This window comes from Aplysia californica, unplaced genomic scaffold (assembly GCF_000002075.1).
Source record: "Aplysia californica isolate F4 #8 unplaced genomic scaffold, AplCal3.0 scaffold00063, whole genome shotgun sequence".
In the NCBI taxonomy this organism is placed as follows: domain Eukaryota; kingdom Metazoa; phylum Mollusca; class Gastropoda; order Aplysiida; family Aplysiidae; genus Aplysia; species Aplysia californica.
In genome coordinates this window covers 1800587-1826576 of record NW_004797333.1, presented here as the reverse complement: position 1 = coordinate 1826576, position 25990 = coordinate 1800587, and the positions used below count along the sequence as shown (strand labels likewise).

At 38.9% G+C, this 25990-nt stretch overlaps 1 protein-coding gene across 3 annotated transcripts; it reads right to left on the bottom strand.

The window, feature by feature from the left end:
• Positions 1 to 10789: 10789 nt before the first annotated feature.
• On the bottom strand, positions 10790 to 22580 carry LOC101857777 (leukocyte receptor cluster member 9). Of its 3 annotated transcripts, none has more exons than XM_005093435.3 (3): positions 22119 to 22580; positions 16934 to 17140; positions 10790 to 14725 (listed from the first exon to the last, which is right to left on the bottom strand). In XM_005093435.3, the coding sequence occupies exons 2-3, from the start codon at positions 17127 to 17129 to the stop codon at positions 13278 to 13280; spliced, it is 1644 nt and encodes a 547-aa protein (XP_005093492.1). In that variant the 5' UTR covers positions 17130 to 17140; positions 22119 to 22580; the 3' UTR covers positions 10790 to 13277. The 3 variants fall into 3 exon arrangements, with proteins under 3 accessions (XP_005093492.1, XP_005093491.1, XP_005093489.1); XM_005093434.3 differs by having other exon boundaries at positions 22234 to 22580; XM_005093432.3 differs by lacking the exon at positions 22119 to 22580 and adding an exon at positions 17308 to 18153.
• Positions 22581 to 25990: the final 3410 nt, after the last annotated feature.

Here is a 25990-nt window from a genome sequence, read left to right as displayed (position 1 = left end):
AAATGGACTGTGTTCCTGAGTGCACGAGGCAGTGTGGAAGACGCCGAGAATGTAAAATCAGATCGAGATGCCCGAAAAAAGGTGGCAAGTGCAGGCACAGACAAAGGTGTGTGCGTACTTGCAATCCAAAATGCGGGCTTAGTGAGAAATGTGTCAAGCGGAGAATATGCTCAAAAGGAAAGAGAAAATGCAAGAAACGTATGGTTTGCGTTCCCAAGTAGTCGTTGAACATGACCTCGCTCCCCCAGTCAGGAAAACTAATGACAAACATTCTGAAGCTTGCAAGAGAGACCAAAGAATCACAGCTAATGTAAAGAAGAAAAAAAACAACAACTAGAAATTGTGTACCTCAAAGCGCGGTGGTCAGATCTCTATGAGAGTAGAGAAACCTTAAAAGTTATGTCATGAAAGTCGCTGCGAGCAAAACACTTTCTGTAGGATGTAGGTATGAGTGCCAGGGTTAAGAAGAGCTTTCTTACCATCAGAAAGTGATCTGTTTGATTTTTTAAAAATATATCAGTAATTTTGTAGGCCAGCTAACTTTTTTTTTTTGCTTTTTTCTTTATCTTCGAATTTTCAGCTTGGTTTGCAATTAACTTTGACACATTGTTTGTGTCATTCTCAAACTGTTCGGTTGTGGCTTCCTCTACTCTCGACAAGAATTCAGAATACGATGTATGCCATTGCCAAAGTGATCTTGATCTTACGAATGTTCTCAATTTTTCCCCTTTCAGTAAACCTTTCTGGTTTGCTGTTTTGGTCCAAGAGGTCTCTTTAAGGTTTGCCAGTCTCAATGTCAATCCTTCTGACCAACTGTGCACCAACGAGTTTTTTTTCAAGCTACCTGTCTTCGTGTTCTTATAGTTGCCGCTTTATTGCGAGTTTATCCCATGAGACTTGAAAGCGAGGGAGATTTTCTCCTTAATGTCTTAATAAAATAGAAATCCAACCAACTGAATGCAACACTTTTTTTGTCAACCTTTATTTTCATTTTATATTGGAGCCAGTAATGCGCTGAGAGTTTTTCAAAAAACAAAATGTCCCTTTCTTCTATAAAACTACATGTACATGTAGTTGATTCCCACCAAAAGGAACTAAAAAGCCAAGTGAGGAAAACGGTTTCAGAAATAAATTTGGTCTGTTGCGCGTTAAAAGAAAGGCTTGAGTACTTTTGTCTTTGTTATTGTTGTTGTTGTTGTTCTTGTTGTTGTTCTTGTTGTTGTTGCTGTTGGTTGTCTTGTTTTAAATAAAATCACAGGCTCATCTATCTTGAAGTTCCCTTTAGGGCCAAGGAATAGACTTTAGGTATGCTGCAGGCTCAGCGCCACAACAAAATGTAAGTAGGGACCTCCTAATTTTATGTCAATCTCTGTAGCCATCACATCAAGACGATGTACAGAAACTGAAATTGAATTTAAAAATCAGTATGAAAGAAAGTTATACTTTAAAACAGCGCATCTTCAAGCGTTGTTGAATGGCCAGAATACGCGTCTCCAAAGAGTTAAAGCTGTCCCCATAAGTTTGTTGGCAAAAGTAAGTCTGGGTCAATGCCATGCCCAATGTCCACGCGCTTTAACTTAACATAATAGGATATTCAACAGTGGTAACCTGACCTATAAGTCGCTCTTTGGGATAACTGAAACGATGACGACACTCGAAGAGAGTTTGGCGGTACATTAATATTAATAAGACGGCACATCTCAAATGTGCACCCACGAAACATAGCCCACAGTAGGCAGTCTAAAAATAAACACTGTAGACTGCACACTATTCTATGCCAAAATTATGTGATCCCCGGAGCAATTCAGCGGAGTGCTCAAGTGAATTGTGATTGGTTCATTGTCTTGCCACTACTTTAAGCGACTCTGTTTCTGTGAACCTGAGGGAGGTGAACATGACATACTCGTACTTAAGTCACCGTCCTGTCCTGTGAGTTGTGCCTTTGAATTGTTTCGTAGTGGAGTATTCAGTTCCAAAGCAGGATGAAGAAATTGACGTTTAGCTAACAAACAGATTTAGTTCTAGAAATCAAAGCGACAACCCATTTACTATGCCCTTGACTATCTTCAACCTGCTATAGCTTAATTGTGCACGCCCACTATTTAGCCCCACGAGCCGCCCCTGAATATTACCCCAGCCGACCTGAAAGCATATTGAAACAATCTCAACTTCCTGAGTAGCATACAGTGCAAGCGGCCATTTATAGGCGTTAAAACACTAACATACTGACAAGCTCTTTCACTGTATATGGCCTGATGCCAATTCCCACCTGGGTGAAGTGAGGAAAATTCGTGTAAAGTGCCTTTCCTAAGGACTAACGAGCTAGAAAGGATGGCCCAGGACAGGGAAGAATGGAAGGAGCTTGTATTTGGCCTATACCCTGCCAGGGGTGAAAGGCATTGATGATGATACATGTATTTTGATATAAACAGGACAATGACAGTGTGTTAGAAACACGCTATGTTTTCAGAATCTTGAAAAGCCTTTAAATTTTTGGAAAACAATGATTAGAAAGGAGCATTGAAATTTGCTTTGAACAACTTCAAAACAAACGAGTCCCAAAATACAACAAATTAAATGTGGGTTCACTGTTCCACTCTAATAATAAATCTGCCTTGTGATTACCCCAAACAAGGAACACCACTTTCACTTGGTTGGTTCTAATAAAACTGTTGAAGAAATCGAATTAGGCAAATTGTCGGAGTGATGTCACCCACGTAAACAAACGGGGCAGGTGTGCCCATTTTTGGGAAGCTAAACCTCAAGGGCAAGACAAGCGCAGTTCAACTGTCGGGTGAGTACTTTTCGAGACTCACGTGGGGGCGTCTCAGCGGTCTTAAGTAGCCCATACATGCACAAACTTTTGGTCAAACTTTATGACGTCAAAAGTATTGACAGTTTGACGTTCTCCTTTCACCCTCAATATAAGCTTATATTGCACAATGATCAGTTTGAGTCAAGACCTCGCCATGGAAGCACCAACAGCGTTGGCTCTTGCTTTGGTCTTCAGGCGAAAAAAAAACACGAATAAAAAAAAGAAACGAAAGTGGAGCAAAAAGTTCCTTTCTAAAATTCGTCCGTAATGAGTTGATCTTCTTCTTCAGTTCATCTTTCGTCCTTTCCTTATTCCACTCGCGATATTCGTCTAGAAGAGTCTGATATGCATCATTTTTTAAGAAATATTTATCAGAATAATCATTGCTTTTCACTTCCCGAAGCGCGGGTAAACTCTGATATATCTAGCAGCTCAAGAAGAAATTTTGTTTTCCTCTTTAGATGGTGCCATGTTGATATTTTATATCCCCCGCAAATAACAAAATGATGTTTGCGCAAAATAGTGATGGTGTACAACACACGCACAAATAATTAGATTGTTTGCACAAAAAAATATGATAAAAAATTTGATGACTCGTCAAAAAATATCACACGGGTTTGATCCGACAAGATTTTGATTACATTTTTTAAACACCAAAACACCCTATCCACGATCAAATTTTGCATCAAAATTTTGATTTAAAAAATTGTGACGCTTTTTTTTAACGTGTGTGGGCCCCTTTTGGAAGAGATCTACAAGCTTGTACATGTACAGAAATATGGGAGCAGGGTGGTGTGTATACAAGAGGTCTTAGGGAGCTGAGGGGGGGGGGGGGGGGCTCAGATTGTTCATATAAATGGGGGGGGGGCGCACGCCGGTGGCCATGCCGATGAAGGTCAGAACCCCCCCCCCCCTGTGTCTTACTGCTGGGTTCAAAATAAAGTTGTGTATGGCATTGTGGCGAAATTGGGCACTTATCAAAAATGATGAAATCGAAAAATCAGACGTTTTTCCAAACTTTGGACAGTTTTTATCGATTTTTTTTTTGTCCCAACACCGTTTGTGACCATTTAAAAACACATTTCGTTTTGGATTTTACAGGAAAATGTTGAACAAGGGCACACAAAATTTTAATGTGCTAATTCAAGGAGTAACGAGCTTTGAAAGTCACAAAAATTGGATGTCAATTCCAGCGACTCCCACCTCCTTCCATTGCCAATACCTCTACTTCTATCCAAGATAGATGGGCATTTGTTTCATCAAAAGCAATACAAATGCTCATACTTTGCTTTTTCATTGCTGTCTCAGATTGTACCTCTACAGCCATAGCTCTGTCCCCGTCGGATTATGCCAGAATGCGACCGCATATTTTTAGGGCATAATTCTGCAAAACTTGCATAATTTTGGATTCCCCGCTTTTTTTCACGTTTTTTAATAGATTTTTTCATAAAACAAGTTAACGCCTCGCTATGTCACTAAAGGGAAGAAATCAGAGTAATGTAAGTCTCGTTTAAGTGACAGGCTCGTTATTTCCCTTGTTAGGAATTTTTGTTCCTTGAGCATTTTCAATTTTTCAATCTATCAAAAGTTGTTCTCATGTCTGCTGATGTTTCATGTTTGCCAGGTGTCCCTGGTTCTAGTGATGTGCCAGCATTAGAGGTCCAGATGTCTTCTTTTTTTTTTTACATTTTTCTTTCCTTTATACAGCTGAAAGTTACAGAGATTATCTAGCATCTGCGTTTGTTGCCATTTTTTTAGTTGCCAAAAGTTGCCACAAAAATGGCAAAAGTTGCCAAAAAAGTTGCTTTTAATTTTCAAGCCTTCAACTCTCAGTGACGACGTATTATATAGCATGTTGATAGAGGTAACTTAATCTAAAGCACCAGAATTTCTTGTCTTCTGTTTTGAGCAACCAGAATATCTGGCGACAGAGAGACGTCTCTTTCTTCCCGCGACACCCAAAAGGGTATAAGCGGCGGATAAAAGTAAAAAGTAAAGTAAGAATATCATTTGTAGCCAAACAGGATGTAAAACGTGAAAAATAAAGTTTTCACAACAGAATGAAATCAAAATTAGAACAGCACATACACAACCACAAAAATTAACAAATTAACCTGTGTGTTAACCTATCCGAAGGTTGGCTGTTTTAACCCTAAAGGTGTGTAATTTAAGAAAAAGTACAGGATATTACTTACATGTAAATTATGGAATCACACATAAGGGGCCTGCCAGTGTCAGTATTCAGTTTTGGTAGAGACACGCTCTAGCATAACACATGTGTATTTTTTTTAAAAGGCGGGAACAACATCAAATTAAATGACATACGCTACATAAACATCAAAAACAGAAGAAAAAAAGAACACATCCGAAAAATAACTAGGAAAATTGAAACACAATAAAGAGGGACAAATTAAAGGGAAACAGAAATACATAAATAGTATGCAATGTACTCATTCTTCACATGAAATTTCACTGAAAATAACAAATCAACGTGGTGTCAACAAGTGAGAGAGAGACGAAGTGAAGCGGAAGTGAAAGTTAACTTTCGAGTTTTTCTTTCTTAAAGTGAAGTTAATGAAGTTCGGTTTCTTTATTTTTATTCCTAGGGGTTTGTTTTTCGATGTTTTATTCCCGAGCGGTGTTTTGTTTTGTTGTTGTTTTTTGGGGTTTTTTTGTTTGTTTTTTGTTTGTTTTTCTTTTTTGGGAAAAAGGCAAAAATTGCAGCCGCGATTCGCGGACCAAAATTTGCCAAAAATCGCGGCCGCGAATCGCAGGTCGCTGCCGCGACAAACGCAGATGCTAGGATTATATTATTTTTTGGTTGTTCTTTTTTCGGGCTGATGTGTATCTTTCCAAATACACACAAAAAAACTACTGATCCTGATATTATGTTCTGTTTTCAATACTTCGCTGTTCTTAGATCTAAAACATGAAAATTCTTGTTGAAAAAGTGCAAAACTTGTCGTGAATGGCATTACGGTAACTTGCATAATTATGCATAATTTTGCATTTGTCTTACATAATTTGGCCATGTAAATTTGCATAGTTCTGCGGGGACGGATAGCTAGATTCCATGTCCCAACAAAGTCTGACACGTCGGTAACTAACCTATTCACACGCATGAACCGTACCCCCCCCCCCCCCTCCCCCAAATCTCGCTCTCCCTCGCTCTCCCTCTCTCCCTCTCTCTCTCTCTCTCTCTCTCTCTCTCTCTCTCTCTCTCTCTCTCTCTCTCTCTCTCTCTCTCTCTCACTCACACACACACACACACACACACACACACACACACACACACACACACACACACACACACACACACACACACACACACACACACATACACACTCTATCCATCTATCTATTTATCTATCTCTATCTATCTATCTATCACATACTCACAAACACACACACACACACACACACACACACACACACACACACACACACACACACACACACACACACACACGCTTCCATATTCTTTGCTTCCTCCTACTCCTACTCAAGCCCTGCACCCACAGGTAGTGCCCGACAGAAATAGAAACCCAGCGGGTAGTTGGCGGGTGTCCTGGTGCGGTTTGCGCTTCTCTCCTATTAAACACAATCTGGCGTCCTTACCTTTCCTCCTTCTTTTTAATGTGTTTCTTACTTCCATGTAACCCCTCTCATCTTCAACACGTATGACCTGATTGTGTAGCAAATGCGGTCGTAAAACGCCCAGGTTACTAAATATAAAAAATATGACCAGAAAGTATATGATTAAGGACAGATTGCATTCCGCTTGAAAGCAAAAACATTGAAACGACGCAGTGTGTCGCAGCTTTCTTGTTTTATATTTTTACATAATTATGTCTTACAGCAGAGTTTAAATGTGAGGCATCAGGGTTAAATCAGGTGCTCGTCAAAATGATTAAACCGAAGAAACATGCAGACATCTTTTCGACCATTGACCAATTTTTATCTCCTTTTTTTTTCTGTGTCAACACCTTTTATATTATACATTTTAAAATATATCACGCTGTTGATTTTACCTTTAAAAAGGTTGAGCAAAGGCACAACAAATTTCAATTTGCAATTTTCAAGGACTCTCAAGCTTTGGAAGTCACCAAACTTTTGTGGCCTTTTTCTTGATAATTGTACTTCTGACACCAGGCGATCCCAGTCCACCTCAATAGCACATTTTTGTTTATGACTTCTATTCAAGATAGGTGGGTACTATTTCCATCAAAAGCAAGACTTCGATTAGCGAGATAGGCCCTACGCCTTTTCCGATTTTATCGACATGTCAAGCTTAAATACGGTAAATTGAATTAAGAGCAAGCTCTTAACTTAAAATTGTTGCGTCCCGTAAGGGGGAGGGGGGGGGGGGCAGAAGCGGGGAAAGATGCAATGTCAACCAGATTACGTATTTTGCGAAACGATGAAGCGCTTTGTTGGCCTTAAATTTGTATTGCTTTTCAAGTTTACTTATACAGAGAAGAGACGCATCGATTAAATTTATAATAATATGTGTAGCATCGTGGTGAAATCTGACGCCCGACAAAATTATGAAACTGCAGAAATTGATATTTTCCCGCCTGTTGGACGATTTTTATCGAAGTTGTATTCTTGCCTAAACACCTTGAATTTCCTTTTAAAGACATGATTTTGTGTAAATTTTACTGACAAAAAACGTTGATTAAAAAAACAAACAAATAATATAACTTTGCAGTTTTCAAGAACACCCAAGCTTTGAAAGCCACCAAACTTTGGCGCCATTTCCTCGCTTTTTTTTTTTTTACCTTTTTACACCAGGCGACCCCACCTCCTTCACTCACAAATATTCAAGATAGGTAGGGTTTTCAAGATATTTTAGATAGATTTTGTTTGTTTGATAGTTTGTCTGGGGGGGTTTTCCATCAAAAACAAGACAAGTAAACAATCTTTAAGATAATATCAATAACTTCTTGTGACCAAAAATTGGTGAGCGCTTGATTCCACAGCGTCGTGACACATATTATTTCTTTTTCCGATTGAGCTTTTCAGACAAACACAAAACTGTGCTACAAGAGAGGACGAAACAGTTGGTTTTAAAAAACGTCACACAGTAGGCTACTTGAAATCATTGAACCTAGCTTAAGGGCGGTTTGATCCATGAATACAGTATTTTTTTCGCAACAATTTGTATGCCCAAAAGCCTGTGTAAAAAAACTGAAATCTGCCAAAGATCCCAGTTTGATAATAGGGCAATAAACTTGTCTGAACTTCTGCTTTGTCATACTTTTTTCGGTTTGATAGGAAGGGACAGGGGTTACAAAGATTCCAAGCAGATCCAGTTTTGTTAACGATTTACACGCCTGGGTTTAATTGTGTGGTATATCGCCATCCCGCTAGTAAACTATCGTAGCCTCTAGAGCGGTACTGAACAGGAGAGGGTGTTATTATGTTGTAATAATAATAATAATAATAATAATAATAATAATAATAATAATAATAATAATATAATAATATCGTTATCAAATATAGTCATTGCTCGACATTTTTGTACAGATAAAAAAAAGTACTACATGTAAAACCAAATCCGAGCGAAAACCGCTGGTGCTGTTTGGAGAGAGTGCACAAACCCATGAAGGGATTATAAGATTAAAAAGATTAAGAACATTAAGTATACTCAATCGTATTTCTGTTACGTTTCTCTTTTTAATTTCTACAAAAGTTTCAAAGAGCGATACGTTTAAGATAACAATATTCAATATTGTGTGGAGGATAACGCCAGTTGAAATAAAATGATATTGAATTACAGTGTTATCAATGTAAGAGAGAAGTCCAAACGTCCCGTTAGTTACTATGGAATAGCCCACCTTAAAACCTCTAGAGTTCTAACTAGCACCAAAAAAAACAACAGAAACCACTCAGGGTCAGACAAATACGGGGCCTTCCATTAGCTCAGTCGGTATCATTAGCATCATGCTGGAATACGGAGTGGATTGCCTTTCTTTGAACTCTCAGCCGGGCGTTCTTGATGTTGGGTTATTTGGGGGCATTTTAAGGCTCTCTACCCATTTGGTTTTGTCCTATCGGAGAAGGACGTTGAATCTGATATCACACACCAAAACACAGAAAAGGATATTTGGGTTGGGTGACTCAAACTCAACGGCAAAATAAAAAGGCTAAAACAGCACGTTATATCATCAACCACAGCTGAATGTCTCTGGAGATGAACTACTAATGGCAAAAGTAGGTAAGCTAAACCAGTAGTAAGTAGTCACATTACTGTGGCACCGCCCGAGAAGGGGGGGGGGGAGGTAGGACGATAGATGTTTGATAGGAAAAAAAGGAGAAAACCACACCAGAGCACCCGCCAACCACCCACTCGGCACTTGCAACACAATAAGATTATGTTTGTTTGAGTAAGGAGAAGCACATCAACACAGTACAATGTAGGCTATTGGTCACTTAAGGGAAGACCCGGATCGGCGATCCAAGGCAATATCGATACAATTTTTCAAACTATCCAACTTTTGTTTTTTGCGGAAAAACATCCTTTGACATCTGTTCTATCGAGTCAAAATGAAGAAACTGTACCCTAAAGGACCTAAAAGGGCGTTTGAAAAGTGCAAATTGCATTTAAAATCCTTTAAAAAATCCCTGTTTTTTTTTGTTTTTCTCGAAATCTATTTTTTGACATATGTGACCTCCTGGGTGCAAGGAGTTTTCAAAAACTACAGAATCTAGAAGCTTCAAATTTGGTGTACATGTGCTTTAAGATCGATTCTGGGGATCTATGAAAGGGAATTGGGAAATATTGGTAACTTAAGGAAATATTCAATTTTTTTGTAATATGTACCCCGAAATTTCGTCAACTGACTCTAGGGGGTCCACTGACTTTGGGCTCACTTTTTTAGTTTAAAGATAGGTCAAAGTCCTTTCATAGATCCCCAGTTCATATAGGTTTGTACTTGTGTGCCAAATTTCAGGCTGATTATTCAATATTTACTATGAAATTCTTCTGCACTAAGAAACTGGTTTGAAAATCCAAGACGGCCGCGACAGAGACCCATTTTTTAGAAAAATTCAACAAATCCACCCTAGTACATCCTATTTACCTATGAACTTCTTGCACAATTACTTGAAATTAAATAAAAGTCATTCGTTTAGAAAATTTTTCCGGGAGTGTACGTCTCCCCTTAAGTGCTGGGAAAAATAAGACAGACAGACAGACATAAACAACAGAGAGAAAGTAAAGAAGTAGGACCTACCGGTGACGCCCTGCAATCACCCGATCTGAAGGTTAAAATGGCTACTGTTAATAAAGAGTAACATACGTAACTACAAAGAGGAGAGGAGATAAGGACGAAACATTTGGGTAGGTGAAAGGGGCAAAACACACCAGAGCATCCGCCAACCACACACGTCTGCAATTGTGCCCAATTACAGCAACATTCTGTGTCGTACATAATATCACAGTTCAAGAAATACTGGAAAAGGATAGCAGGTCTAACGATATAAAACCCCGAACACCCATACTTCTGGAAATTGTTGTTGCTGTTACTGATATTGATGTGGTTGTCGTTGTTAATCCAGTAGCCTTTGAACTTTGAGCGTGAGCCCTTCGACCCAACTCCAAGTTATAACGGTGGGGGTCTACAATATGTTCTAGTTAGTTTTAGTAGGCTTTTGCGACGCTTGCAAATGCATAAGGTCATATGAGTGCCAAGGGGTGTCAACAGAAAAGTCCCAAAGGGGAATCAGGCTTACTCTCCTCACCTCTCTAGCCTCAACAGCACAAAGTCTGCTTCGACTATCAAGGCAACCCAGAAATAGCAGTTACAAGAGAGTGACAAACATACAAAAGAAGTAGAGGGAAAATGACGATAGCAAGGATGAGGAAAGAAATGAGAATGGCATGCAGTGAGACGTATAGAATAAACCCATTTCAATGTTTTCTCATACAGCAAGGGTCAGGAAGAAAATTTATTGAGCAAAGTTAATCCATTAACTGGTAGCATCTGACTTTTATTATCAAAATTATAAATCACAGGAATCATGTAGGCACAACAATAGGGAATACATAACATAGAAAATTATTTGTAAATGAGGAAAGTTCCCAAAATGACCAATATTCAGGAAAGAGCCAAAATGAGATATGTTTTTTTTAACCATCTAACTTAAAATCACTTATATAATATTTGTAAGTAGTAGGCTTATTTTGTGATTTAAAAAGGCTCATGCATTAATTGACTCCTAAGGTGAATCACTTCGTTCAGCTCTTTGTTTCAAGCACTTATGATAATAATAATACATGGCATTTATATATAAAGTTCAACCCTGACTTAAGTACAAAGGCTCTGAGCACTTTAAAACAATACAACAGTAGCACTTAAACAGTAGGCTATGTGTTCTGACTATCTTTTTTTAAACAGTAGCTATTTTGCCATACATGTGAGATTGAATGAAATCATTTATTTTGTAATTACAATAAGATGTTAAATCAAAAGTGTGTTTTTCCTATAGGCTAAAAATGAAAATAACAAAACAATTAAACTTAAGACAGAATACTGAAACTGAAAAATAATAAAACATGCTCAGCAGACAGAAAGTCTGAGACAGCCAGTGGTCATGTTACACATACCGGCAAGCCGCAATGTAGAAAAACTAACAAAAAGCACTTTTATACTATACCCCAAAGTTTTAATTTCATTATGTACTTTTTTTTATACTTTTCAGGAAGACTGAACCTTTTTTTTAACTTTTTCAAGTGACATATATATAACTTTTGTGTGGCTATAAAGCAAACAACATATATTTCCAAAAGAGTTAAATGTGCCTCTATGGATTATAAATAAGAACAGATGATTACTCAAACTCAAACAGCGGACGTTTCAATTCTAAAGTAAGTGAAAAATATTTAAACTTGCACGATATTGACAGTAGAACCACACAAGTAAAACGTCTGAACAAAATTGTGCATCACCCTATTAGAGATCTGTACATTATTGACAAATAGATTCTTTTGACAGTTTATTAATCTTAGGCCTACATCAAAATAACAAGGGCATTCAAAACATACGGATGCCACCCACACAACCAATTTCTTGCTCGCGCATAATCAAGACAAAAACAAAGTTAGAAATGTCACACACTAAAACAACTGCATTAACTTTCATTCATTAGGAATAATTGATGGGAAAGAGTGGATGGTCACAACAAGGGCGCCATTCAGGTGCCATATGATTACTAGATTTTACTGAACTGTAGGAAAAATGAATTTTTAACATCAAAAACGAAAAAGAAATTTGAATATGAAACAATAATAAATTTACAGTCAGAATTGCAGATATTTTCTGGAAAACGTGAGCCTAGTCCCATAAGAACATTTTTAAAAAGTGATGCCTTTGTCTTATAAATGTCGGCGGTGATCATTCTATTAAAAAATTATGTTAAGTAAAATTGAAAGAATAATAGTAATAAATGTCATGAAAAATATTCAGTTGAGGAATCATTAGCAGTACATCATGTGTAGTATCACAATCCTTTTTCTCAACATGCTTTAACTGACGAAAGATGGTAAGTGAGAAACAATGTTATAAACCTATAGCTTACAATTTCTTGATATTGATAATTGATACAAATAAGTCATTTATTGTTCACAACACTATCCACTACCCCCGCCAAAACAGAAAAAAAAAATTGAAATAGGTATACTGTAAAACAACAATATCACAGCAGATTTTGTGTCTTTTAAGCTTGCTTCTATCACATGTGCACACGAACAAAAAGGAACAATTACCTCTTACTCTTATCACATTTGACCTCTTTCATGTCAACAACTCGCAACCTCAGAGCTGTCTTGTCATATCTCCATTTTCTTTTACAGTGATAATGTGAATTAAGCTCACTCTTTGTTATGAACTGTTTTCACTGTTATTAAAAATGGAAGTACGACAAGAAAACATTGGGGTCGCGAACCGCTCTATAGATTACCACTCATGACAATGTAACACAGACTGATACATATTATTATCATTCCATAACATACTGTTTCATTAATGCATTGTTTGGAATGTAGACGACTTCACTACAAATGAGCTTCAGTTATTGGTTTTTTGAGAAAATGACCTTTCTTTTAGCATCCTCGACTATATTGGAAAGAGGACATTGTTCAAATTATTTTTATGGCTAATTTGTTATTATTTTTTCCCTGTTCCCTTGACACCATCTAAGGTCCTCTGTATAAAAACACTCACGGTACCTTGACTTCAACACAGACACAGTTCTAGTAACCACAGAACATCACAACCAGTTAGAGGTTGAAGGGCACCACTGGAAGGTTGCTCCATGTCCATAACTATTTCTCTGTTATCTTTATACAGCTATTTTCCCTTTAACTAAGCATAAAAGTAGCATTTTTGCATCACCATTCCAGACAATAACTCATACAGATTTACAGAGTGTTAATAGAGACCTGATGATGCACTAGAGTTCAGTTTGGGGGAAAGTGAAGCTCTGTTGGAGTTAAGTAAAAACCATCATCTCGTCGCTCATCTCCCATAGAACAAAGATAAATTCCCTCAACCTTCTGCTCTCCAAACTCCATTTCCAAAAACTTCTCATAAACTTTCGGGCTGATATTCTTGGTTCCCCTCAGCCTCGACACTGGTCGCGTCGTCTTCATAACTGTTACATGAGGAACAAAGTCATATCCATCTCTGACCTGCACACCTGCTTGACTCAAAACCTGCTTCAATAAATTATGAAAGTCTATAAAATCTTTCTCATACTGCACTTTAGCGTAGATGACTCTATTGTAAAAGTTTGAGACCCCATGGAATTTGAGTGTGGACTTAGGCAAACCTGCCGCAAGCTCTTGCTTGGCTTTGTTCAAAGCACTCATGCATTCCTGGAGCTGCTCTGCTGTGTCTAAGCCCACAGTACAGAGTGTGAGGTGAAGAGCTGCCCCCGGTATACAACATTCCCCAAACAGGGGCTCCACCTCCATCAAGTGATCTTGCACGTTTCCAATCTGGTCTCTGATTTTCTCATTGGTGATTCGCACACAAAGGAAATAGTTAGGTCTCAACTTATCTTGCCAATATGGGTCATAACCAGGAGCCTGCTTTTCCACAGAGTCCACATCCATGGCACTTTCAGTGTTGGAGCTAGACCTTCCAATAGAAGACTGGCTGGTCGAAACAGAGCCAGCAGCACCGCCAATGGTGACCACAATACCGTCATCATCATCGTCATCACTGCTGCTGTAAGATTCCTCATCTTCTTCCCTCTGGTTTTTCAGATTACTCTCCACCCCCACAGCTTGCTGACCAGTGCTTTGCTCCTGCTCGAGCTCCCTGATCACGACATCTATCGTTTTGGTCCCCGATGCTGACCCAAACACATTATCAACCCTGCGGGGTTTATCCCACACCTTGACCCCCTTATAAGAGAAGTACTGGATCCTGTGTTTCGGCACTGCTAAAACATCATAGTCCACAGCTGACAAATCTTCCCATGAGAAAGCAGAGAAATATTTTTCCATCAAGCCTCGGAATCTGTCAATGTAGCCTACAACAAAATCATCTTTGTCCAAATTTTCATCCCAGATTATTCTTTTCACCACATCATCAGCTGTCTTCATGGGTGGCAATTTCTCGTTCTCATCCTTCTCATCCTCAGATTTGGGTTTACGTTTTGGCCTCTTTTTGACAGGTTTTTTACCGAGATACGTATGACTGTCAACTATGCTCGTCTTTCCTGGACGCAGACCCACTTCATAGAATTTCCCCTGAGCATCATTGGTAAGAGAAAGAAGCATCTCCTGTCCCAATAAAGTCTGTGCTTTGGACTTGAGAAATTCCTCTATATCTGCTATGTTGGGCTTTGTAATAGATTCTGAGCGGATGCTTATTTCTGGAGCCACAGATGGGTAAGAGGCTGAGGAATACACAAAACAGACAAGACATTGAGAAACAGTAAAAAAAAAAGGTCACTCCTGAGAATACAACAACCTTGGAGTCCATTAATAAGCACACAGGGACAAGAAATTGTATCATGCTTTCTAGTGTTCAAAATGAAATAATTTATAATAATGACATATCGTGGGGGCTCTCGTGGCCTAGAGGTTAAGGTGTTCGCCTCTCATTCAATGGTCCCGGGTTCGAATCCGGGTAGCGGCTGAAAAATTTTCTTCTCTAAATTTGTCTCCTTTCACCTCCTTTCCTGCTCTCTAGCAATGTTCTGTCATTCACTTTTGTTTCCACTTTCTGCCCCCATCTCCTCACCTCCTTTGTTCCCTCCTCTGGGCTCCTGACTCTTTCTGCAGCCTTTCTACTGCTACTCCTTGGCTCGTTCTTACTGCTGTCTTTCAGCCACATCCCTGATCTTATGGCAGGAAAAATCTACACCTAGCCTTCTCGGACAAGAGCGAAAAATCTTGGAGGTCCTGTGTGCAAGTTGTGGACGTTAAAGATCCCTTGATGGTCTAAAATCGATAACAGTACGCTTCGGCCGCCACCGGGGCAAAATTCAAAATTTCCTACCAACCGAAAAATGTTTAATGTGTCATGTGCACTCATATGACCTTATGCAGTTGCGAGCGTCATAAAACACTTACCAAAAAAATAAATAAATAACATACTGCACATTTTAAAGTAAGATTTTCTCTCATTGTCTTTGTGTAGCTATCTGTCTGTCTGTCTCTCCTCTCTTTCTGTCAAAGCACACATAAACACATATACATCCAGACATTCTCTCTCTCCTGTCTCTCTTTCTCTATTCCTCCCACCCAAAAATTGCCCTCCCCCATATTAATCCCTCAACTTTAAGACACACAGACATCGAAGTGACCGTAAAAGCGCTACATTTAATATTTAATATGAAAATTATATTTGCCATAAAATAAACAGGATTAAAACTACTGACTAGGATAAAACTGAAAAGCTGATACATTGAAATGAGGATAAAAATATAAAGCTTTACTATAACGAAAGTGGACATTGGCAGCTGCCAGTGTTGGCTTCCCCAGGAAGAAAAGACAAAACTGAATATAGGATAATCAATTACATCTACTTCTAACATAAAAAAGTTATATTTTTTTTTATAAAAAGCAATTCTTCAGTAAGCCAGCTTAAGAAAGAACTTAAAACAGTAGTTTCTAAAGCTGACAGAGTCTGATTTTCTGCCTTTTTGTTCACATTCAACTTCTGGTAAACTAAGTCTGTAACAGTGATCACTGTGAGCAGACAGAATGTTTTGCTTCTTTTTGATATTCACTGCCATAAAAGTAACCGCCCGTCATTCACCTCCAAATAGAAAAAGACAGAAATAATAATCCAGTTTACAATCAATAATCTTTGATGACCCCACAATCAAACTGAGCAAAATGTTTGAGTTTTTTTAGCTCTATTTTCCGTAAAAATATGTCATTGGTTTTTTTTGTTTTGGGGGGAGGTGTTACCGCAACCCCCCCATATATTATGGCTAGCAACAATAACAAGGATATATGCACAGTGCAATCCATCTAGGTGGCAGTATTCACCTATATTTCTTTTGAAAGAAGACTAATGAAATAAAGGGTAGCAAGTCTGCACAAAAACAAAATTTAGTAAATTCTCTACCCCTTCTGGACTCCGCAGAAGTTATAAAACATTTGTCCTCATTTCTTTTTCAATATATATGTGTTAGATGTATTTACAGTTTGTGTGTTCTCGCAGCTCAAAAAAAAACAACTAACAATACCGGTACCTTTTATTCTATATCAATGGTCATTATATGTTCAGGAGTACAGAGCCAAAAATTTTGATGAATGCTTTTTTTATAGCTATTTAAACATGTTTTAATTCAAATCACTTATTGCCCGCTCTGTTTGAACAACTACAAAGCTCACTAATTAACCCATTACCCCTTTAAATACTCTCTCCCGGGTCAAGTATGTCACAAAATCAAGCAGAAACACTCTGTGCTACAACACATACACAGTCTTCAATTGAAGAGCTGTGAATATTATAAGAATAATAATAATACTTTATTTAAGTCAAAGAACACACAATACTCACAAAACTGTTTAACTGGAAAAGAAAAGAAAAGTAGCCCCTAAACCAGTCTTAGTACACTGTAGGCCTATCATCTTTGCCAATGACATACCTGGTAGATGAAATTTGATAGTGGCATCAAGGTTTTCTGGCTGCAAGGTAACCACATTGCTGAACTTTCCTGAGTTTGAGATCACACGACAACGGTTTGGGAATGCTGCTTTAACAGCTGCCAATTCTGCATCTTGCTGTACTGCTGCTGCTGATTTCTGTTCTGAAATGATGCCTGACGATTCAGTCCCCGCCATGATTGAGAAGTCTGGAAAAGAACCAGGGGAGACAATTGGTATCAAAGATGAGACAATTTGTAAGCAAAGTCTACATTATGATAAAGGTTATCGAGTACTTAAAATGGATTTCATCCAACATTATGAAATATAATTGCAAAATACTGATATTTAGGAAGTGAGTGGAAAGCGTACACACCAGAGTGCAATATGCAGACACATCGTCAGAATGAGGTACTCAGCCCTCATCAAGCTCCTGAAGATACTGGACAATACTATTAAATGAATGTATGCATTTCAAACAACAAAGATGTAGTGCTCAATAACATGAACAAAAGTGCAGGCAATTTCCTGGAAATTAAAAAATGACGCTGGTTTGTTGAAGGTCAACAGCTGGACTGACTCAAAATTGGTTTAGTAGAAAAGGTCTACAATGATGTTTCTGGTTTACAGACTTGAGACTGCCATTGGCCATATTAAAGAGTAAAAGGGTGTGAGGGGGAGGGAGGGAGGTGGTTTGTGGGGGGAGCTGACCAACCTGATTTCTTGAAAATAGTCCTATCTGGTCACTTGCTGTCATGACGCATGACTTACTTAGTTACTTCCTGTCAATCAAAAAATTCTCAGACCTAAACGACATGACAAAAATGAAGTAATTCACCCACCAACAACACCTCAATAATCAATTATGTAATGCCACCACCTTTAGTCTCAATGCCCCCAGCGCTGAATTATACCATGGCCAATCAGGATCAGGTGGGAATACACAGACTACGTTGCACTAGATTGCAGTAGTCTGCGGTCAATAGGGGACTTATGCCACCATCATAGCTCGGTACCTTTAACTAAATCAGCATTAAAAAAGTTTATCACTATTGAATTCAAGAAAGGGAACGGTTGGAGAACTCTTGCCCAAACCCTAACCTAACCCAGTAATAACCCTCATTGCTTTTTATAACACAATGTCCAGCAAGGCAGAAGTAAATAAAACGTGCAAATCTGGAAGATACCAAATTATTACCCTGAGCTTGCATTGGCACACGTCAACAGGTTGATCTTTACCATAGATTATATATATATATATATATATATCTCTCGTGTGGTTCTCGGGGCCCTGTCCAAGGGACAGGGGAGCAAAGAATAGGACCACTGTAGGCCTATCCGTACCGTGCATGTCGTAGAAGGTGAGTAAGGTCGGTTGGGCAAAAAAGGGTTAGCAGCCCTTTCCCGTTAAACAAAAAGTAGCTACAAAAACATGAACAGCAAAAACAACACGACTGCCAGTTCTGGAAGATGGAAGACCTTCAAGGCAGGCTTTAATGTGGAACCCACAAGGAAAACGAAAGAAGGGAAGACCAAAGATGACATGGAGGCGAGCGGTAAAGCTGAAATTGAAAAAGCGGGGACATCATGGAAACTGATAGAAAAGGATGCTCAGGACAGGCTTCGCTGGAGTAATGCTGTTGATGGTCTTTGCTCCACTGGGAGTAATATATATATATATATATATATATGTCTAATGATCATAAACGTCTCCAATGCTATTATAATATGCATATTATGCTACCTATCCTACGGGCTGTGGGCAGGCTGATTTAAGACATTGTTCTTACTCTTTATTCAACATTGGGAATTTGACTTTCATACTTTCAACAAAATATTTCTTGAGCACTTGCAACCCACATCTACCACAAGGCCAAAGAAACTCAATTATAAACTGCAAGGCCTAGACTCTAGACTAGACCTAAAATCTAACAATCTAATCTAGATTCACATTTTTTTTTCTATTTCTTTTCCCTATCTCATCAGTCATCAGTCATATCAGCTGGCAGACTAGATTCTAGGCTAGATTCATCATTCCTTGTAATTATAGTGCGGTAAAAAATTCATGGCACAACTTATTGTCCAATATCTCCTTAACTATTCAACCTAGATTCTCCAACTTTTGCACTAGACTTATACATATCAATTTGTCTTAACAGATGGGTATTTTTTCAAACACCTCTACACCATATTCTAGAAATTTCCTTAATAAACACTAATAAAAAATCCCAGTCGATGGTTTCTATGGATTTTTTAAAGTTTACAGCTCGGGCAATATCGCTTTTAAAAGCAAGTCTGTCTTTTTTTTCACATCGCGACATATATGTTTATTGAATGCATGTTATGAGAACCTTTTGTGCCAAAAATGCATCCACTATAAATTCAATTTCTTGTAACAAGTTTTGCCATTAAAAAGTGTCATTGCTGAGCTGTGACATAGGTCATAAGTACCGTATGCAAAGTGTGTATGAGAAGCGGGAAGTGCTGTGAACAATACCATTTTCCGCGTGACGCAGATTTATAGTATTTTATATAAATTTATGAAGAAAACTTTTTAAACATAGCCTCAATTGTTGTGGAAAAATATGATTAAGTTAAAACAAATTGATACCATCATCATCATTGCCTTTCTCACCCTGGATCAGGATATAGGCCACGAACAAACACTTTCCACCTTTCCCTATCCTGGGCTAGTCCGCTTGATGTCACTTCATGTCTACCCACTTTTCTGTACATCCATTTCAGTGACTCTTCTCCAGGTTTCATGTGGTTTTCCCTTGATCTTTTACCCTGTGGGTTCCAATCTAACACTTTCCTTGCTATGCAGCTGCTTGACTTCCTGAAAGTGTGTCCAATCCATCGCCAACGCCTTCTTCCCACCTCATCTCTGACTGGGCTCTGTCTCGTTCTTCTTAATTCTTCCTTGTTGATCCTGTCTGTCCATCTGATCCTCAATAGCTTCCTCAGACACTTGTTCAAGAAAACCTGGATCCTTATGCATGTCTCACATCCATACAACATGACTGACTTCACATTTGAGTTGAAAATTCTCAGCTTTGTCTGTAGTGAGATATCCCTGGTCCTCCAAATCTTGTTCAAAGGAATAAATGCAGTCTGTGCCTTTCCAATATGGGACTTTATTTCAGCGCCTGTTCCTCCCTCTCTGTCAATTATACTCCCAAGATAGCTTTTACCACGTCTTCTAGTGCATTTCCCTCTACAATGGAACTCGGATTCAACGAAGTCGCTGGGCCTGACCCAAAACCTCGTTGAATCCGAGTGTTCTTTATAGCAAATATGAGGTTTTGTGTAGATTATTACAGGCACTGAGCAAGTAATGTGTAAAAATAAGTAACAAGTAGGGTCTGAAATGCCTGCATATTATGAGCTGTGTAAAAAAAAGACCAATTCGTTCAAATGCACGCCTGTGTCATCTCCATTGTTTGCCAAAAAGTTGTGTTGCTGTGTAGAGCCTTGCACACGCAAACTTAAGAATTCCATAGACCAACGCACAATTCCTTATTCGTAGATCTACGTCAAGACTAGCTTTAAATTGTAATAATGATCAGTTGCCGAGGGGAAAAAAGACTGTGACGCGTTTGTATCTGCGACGTTCAACGCCCGGACCGCTAGTGACCCCCCCTCCCCCCGCCACGCACACACAGTCACACGTGTGCAGGCCACCCATCTGACCCGACACACGTCAGAGTAGACACGTGCGCGTGCCAACAACACTTGTGTTGGTATGAAAAAAGGCCGCAGATTGGTCGCATGCAATCGGCCAAATGAAGAATAGTTCATGATGCAGTTGCAATGGATGGTTTACAGGAATGGATAAAATTCGTTCTGGGAGAAAAATGAGCGAAGCCACGTCTGTGGGGGCTGTTCCCCCAGGAGGCGACCTCGTTGAATCTGAGCTCGTTGATAAAAGTGCTAGTTGAATCAGGGTTATTTTTATTGATTTTAAAGAAGAAAAATAATGGGGAATCTATTAAACCTCTCGTTGAATCCGAGTTCTCATTGAATCCGAGCTCGTTGATTCTGAGTTCCACTCTGCTCCTTTCGTAGTGCCTCTATCCTTAGGACTTTTGACCTACCAGGGTGGATCCTCAATCCAACAGACTCTGAAGAAAACTGTTTAAAATTGTTGTCTTTCCTTGCATCTGTTCCTGAGTGTGTGCCAGAAGCGCCAAGTCATCTGCAAAGTCCAGATCGTCCAACGGCATCTATGGGATCCACTGTATGCTGATTCTGTGTCCTCTGGTGGTTTCTTTCATCAGCCAGTAGATTGCCAAGATACCAGTCGATTGCCAAGATAAAGAGGAAAGGTGACAGAAACATCCCTGTCTCACACCGGTCTTGATGTTAAAGCTGTCAGTGTGAGTGAGCTGGCCATCATACCCTGCAACTTAATGTCCCTTCGTACATGCTCCTGATGAGGTACCAACTTAGAACTGTGGGATTTCGTATATTGATGCCTGCTGTGCAAAATACAGATGACATTGATTCACCCATTAAAGAGATTATATTTGACAATAAGTTGCGCCACAAATTTTTGACCGCACCATAGTAGGCTTAGACTAGAGCCTTTTAAATAGAGACGGGGCTATTTAGCCTACTTATTTCATATTAGGCTAGTAAAAGTAGGTGCGCAGAGCCTCCGCCGAAAAACAACACCTAAATTATCTAACCCTAACCTTAACCCTAACCCTTGTATAAGTATAGTATAGTTTTGCTCAGAGGACCTTGTCACTGTTAGTGCCGGCCCTCTGTCGAACTCCTCCCAAAATGATACGTATGGCACTCTTCATATATGGCACCACTGTCACTGTATTTTGATTAAAACTTAAACTTACAACAATATATATCGAGCCTTACTTTTATAGATCTATCTATAAACTCAAAAATTGGGCGCAGTTTCGATTGTTACCCCAGGCCGCCATCTTGGACAGAATTGAATAATTATATGAAGAGACCTTCCAAAATACACCCCCTGCACCCTCCCCCCCCCTCCTCCTCCATCTTTTACTGAATGTTCGACTGATAATTTAAATAACAAATGGCCTTTAAATAATGACTTAATAATTATTCTTAAATTCAAGTAGGCCTAGATCTAGATCTAGATCTAGATCTAGATCTAGATCTAGATCTAGATCTACTTGTCAGTTAAAGTAAAGTTTAACTTACCTTGACGGCTTAAAAGTTAAAATTTAGAGAGACACTACTAGATTCTAGACTCTAGATCTAGATTCTAGACTGTACTACAGTACTCTAGACTAGACTAGATTTTACGCAAATTTACTTTTCAAAATGTTCCACTCCAGAATCTACTACTGTCACAGTCACTGATAGCAGTGGAGTAGATCTATCTAAAAGTACCGTCTTGCTCTGATGAAGTCCCAACAATTCTTGCTGTATTTATGGCACTAGTTAATACTAAAAATACACTCCCCCTATGATGCTTCACCACTGATGTTGCGTGGAAGTTGTGCAAGTGCTACTGCTAAAGAACAAGAACGAAGATAGATCTAGATGAAAACACTGCATGACTAAAGACCTAAAATTAAACCTAAGGAAAGCTACTCCTGTTTTATAAACATTACTAGATCTAGTTGTTGTGCTGATTATATCCCTTTTTCTTTGCATCCTTACTTCAAGCAAAGATAGTACAAGACACGCGCAAGATTGAACATGTTGATTTGTTTTACTTTTCTTTACTGAATCAAAAATAAATAAGTTTAAAAAATGAATAAATAAATAAATGAATAAATGAATAATGAATGAATGAATGAACGAATAGATAAATAAATAAATAAATAAATAAATAAATAAATAAATAAATAAATAAAAGAATAAAAGAATAAATAAATAAATAAATAAATAAATAAATAAATAAATAAATAAATATAAAACCAAAATACATTTTTCTTCATTGTTAGGTGTATATACCCAATCCCCAGGTTCCTTTTAAATTAAATTAGCTAGCATATATTATACTGTTACTCAAAACAATCGAGCGTTTCTTCCAAGCATTCTTGTTTGACTCATATACATGGCTGCTTCGATAAGGTTCTTCCTAGGCCTTCTCAGTGTTCTTCCCAATGTGCTCTTTGCAAACTTTTGCAAGAAAAGACAGAGATTGTTGCACGATGCTCAGGTCGTTATGTACAGTCGAACCTGCCTTAACGGAAACCTGTGTTTGACGGAAATCCCCCCCCCCCCCGCCCCCTCTTTAATTTTGATAATATCCCTCTATAATTGCCTCTATATAAAACAGAACCTGTTTGACGGGGGGAAAAAAGAAATTCCTTCCCTTCGAAGGATTTTTTAAAAACTATCTAAGATGGAAATGAAATGCTTTGCCCACTAACTCAGCCCTGATCGAATCAAAACTATTAAGTATTAAGTTTTGATTCCATCGGCTCTGACCTTCACGCCGTCCCACCAGGCGAGAAAGGGGTGTAGTGGTGCCATTTGAGGGTAGGCTAGATGTTACCACATCCATGTGAGTCCTCATAGTCCTCAGAAGGGCAGATGGTCAGGGTCGTACCGTGTGGGTATGAAATCTCACCTGTGACTGGGAAAGTAACTCGAGTAGTGCTTACTTTTAAATGTGCTATCGTTGAAAAACATAGCACTCTAACGCCATAATCACATAATAATAATAATAATAATAATAATGATAATAATAATAATAATTATTATTATTATTATTATTATTATTATTATATTAATAATAATAATAATAATAATAATAATAATAATAATAATAATAATAATAATAATAATAATAATAATAATAATAATAGTAATATGGGTCGATGATATGTTGTTTCAGTTTGTAATCTTTTGTTTTTTAAAATTGTTATACGGATGTCATTCTAGAACAAAATATTTCCTCACAAGTACATTTTGTATCATACCATATCCAAACAGATATGAGAATTTTTGGTGGCCCTTAAAAGGGCCAAGGTAGAGGACCTTCTCCATCCGGCAAGAGCTCGGGTTTTGTGCTCGTTGGCTGATAAATAAATAAAATTTACAGAGACTGCTAAAAAAAGGTTCCTATTGATCTACTAGCTAATGAATGAGCACTCCACGCTGTCTCTTACTTTCAGGACTGGGGGGCCCTCTACCAACTCACGGTCCAGGCGCTCTCCGTGACAGTGAAGAGCGCCACAACTGCGGCTAGGATTTGTGTTTCCTCCTCCTCCTCCTCCTCCTCGTCAGTTTCCTGAGACGAGTTGCTCGGCGATTCTGCCGTCGGGAAAAGTTCCTCCAACTCTTCGTCCGTAGGAGTTGGGATTGAATCAAGGATTCGAGGGTCAAACACATGGAGCATTTGAATCTTGTTCCGCTCCTCGTGTGTTGGTGAAGCAGTGAATCTTTCTGACCCCAATGATATTATATCGAGGTCTTCGAGAACACTGCTGGAGCAGCTAGTGCCACCATCGGACAAGTCTCTGAAACTACACGGAGTCATTGGAATGACAGGCGTGTATTTTATTTCAGAGACCATGGTGGTCGGTCCTGCATGAAGCAGGATATCACTAGCTGCTGCCGAGGCCTTGTCGTGAGCATTGCCACACATCTCTGTTTCGTCCAACAGAGATTCTTCCATGTAGCAAGCAATTGAGGCCTCCTTCGACGAATCTGATCCAGAACTTCCCTCTCGGTGCGCCTCATCTGCGCACTTCGCCCCCTTGAGGCAGCTGGAGAAAACTTGGCGAATTCTCTTTATGAGACCCATGGCGTGCTTCAGTGTTCTGTTGGCCCGTGAAGATCGAACCAGAGCAACGTCGTTTTTAATCAAACCTTGTCAAAGCGCGGACCTCCGGGAGCATTCATTATTTGAACCGTCTTCTTCCAGGATAACAACGCCAAACATTAACTGTCAAACATGTACAGTCAACCAACTTCGCGTGTGTTGAACTCGCCTGAGTTGGTTTGGGTTAAGTTGATCCTTTTCTTGGGTTCCAGCACCTCTTCGTTTTTACAGTTCCCAACAGTTAAAGCCCCCCCCCCCCCCGGGGGGGGGGGGGGGTACACCTGAGGGCTATCTCGCTTATTAGAGGATAACATTTTATCACTTATCACACTTACAACAAGCGCAGAGGGGAGTCTTAAAATCCGCAATCAAATTTGAGAAGAAAAAGTTCCGTTGCCATGGAGATGGTGGCCATATTGGATTTTGTTGACATGTATTTCTTATGCACGTATTTTTCATGGAAATAGGATGCATGTTAACAGACAACAGTTTCAGTCTGTGATCTCGCATGCATATTAGCAGACAGTAGTTTCAGTTTGTGATCTTGCATGCATGTTAGCAGACAATATGAGTAGTTTGTGACCGTGCATGCATGTTAGCGGACAATATTATAAGTAGTCTGTGATCCTGCATGCATGTTAGCAGACAACATAGCGCTCTTGGCTCCTATGGGTCCTGGCTCTATCTCTAAGAGGGGAGGAGGCTTTAAAAAAATGCTGCGTGTATTAACATTAACATTAACATTTATTATTTGTTTCTTATGGTAAGTGTTTTATACTTTTGGTAAGAATTTTGAATTTTGCCCACGTGACGACGACCGAAAAGCCTGCTCTGATTGATTTGGGGAGAAAGTGCATGGAGATGAAAGCTACGTGAATACGGATATAAATGGTTCATTAAAACGAATATGGAATTGTTAATAATATTCTGCATTTAAACCAGATTGTAAGAACTAGGACGTAGACAACGCGAATATAGGCCTATTGAGGAGATTATGAATATGACATTTAACTTTTAATCTGAACTCAAAATTTTTTTTTTCTTCCTCTGACAAAGGCCGCTTTTGGGGCTCGCTTGGGCTAGATCTAGAGGTTACGGTGTTTGCTTCGAACAGGCCCCGAGTTCGAAACCTGACAGTGACGGAGTTGGGACAATGTATTATTCCACTATAAAACTCCACTTTATCTCATTATCTAGAGACGCATTCAGTGATTATATAAATTGAACTCTCTCTCTTTCTCTCTCTCTCTCTCTCTCTCTCTCTCTCTCTCTCTCTCTCTCTCTCTCTCTC

Excerpts from the sequence above, each read along its gene's own strand:
- LOC101857777 (XM_005093435.3), bottom strand. The coding sequence starts at position 17,129 with ATGGCGGGGACTGAATCGTCAGGCATCATTTCAGAACAGAAATCAGCA. Across the intron at positions 14,726-16,933 it reads TATCAAATTTCATCTACCAG|CCTCTTACCCATCTGTGGCT; the intron begins GTATGTCATTGG and ends TGTATTCCTCAG.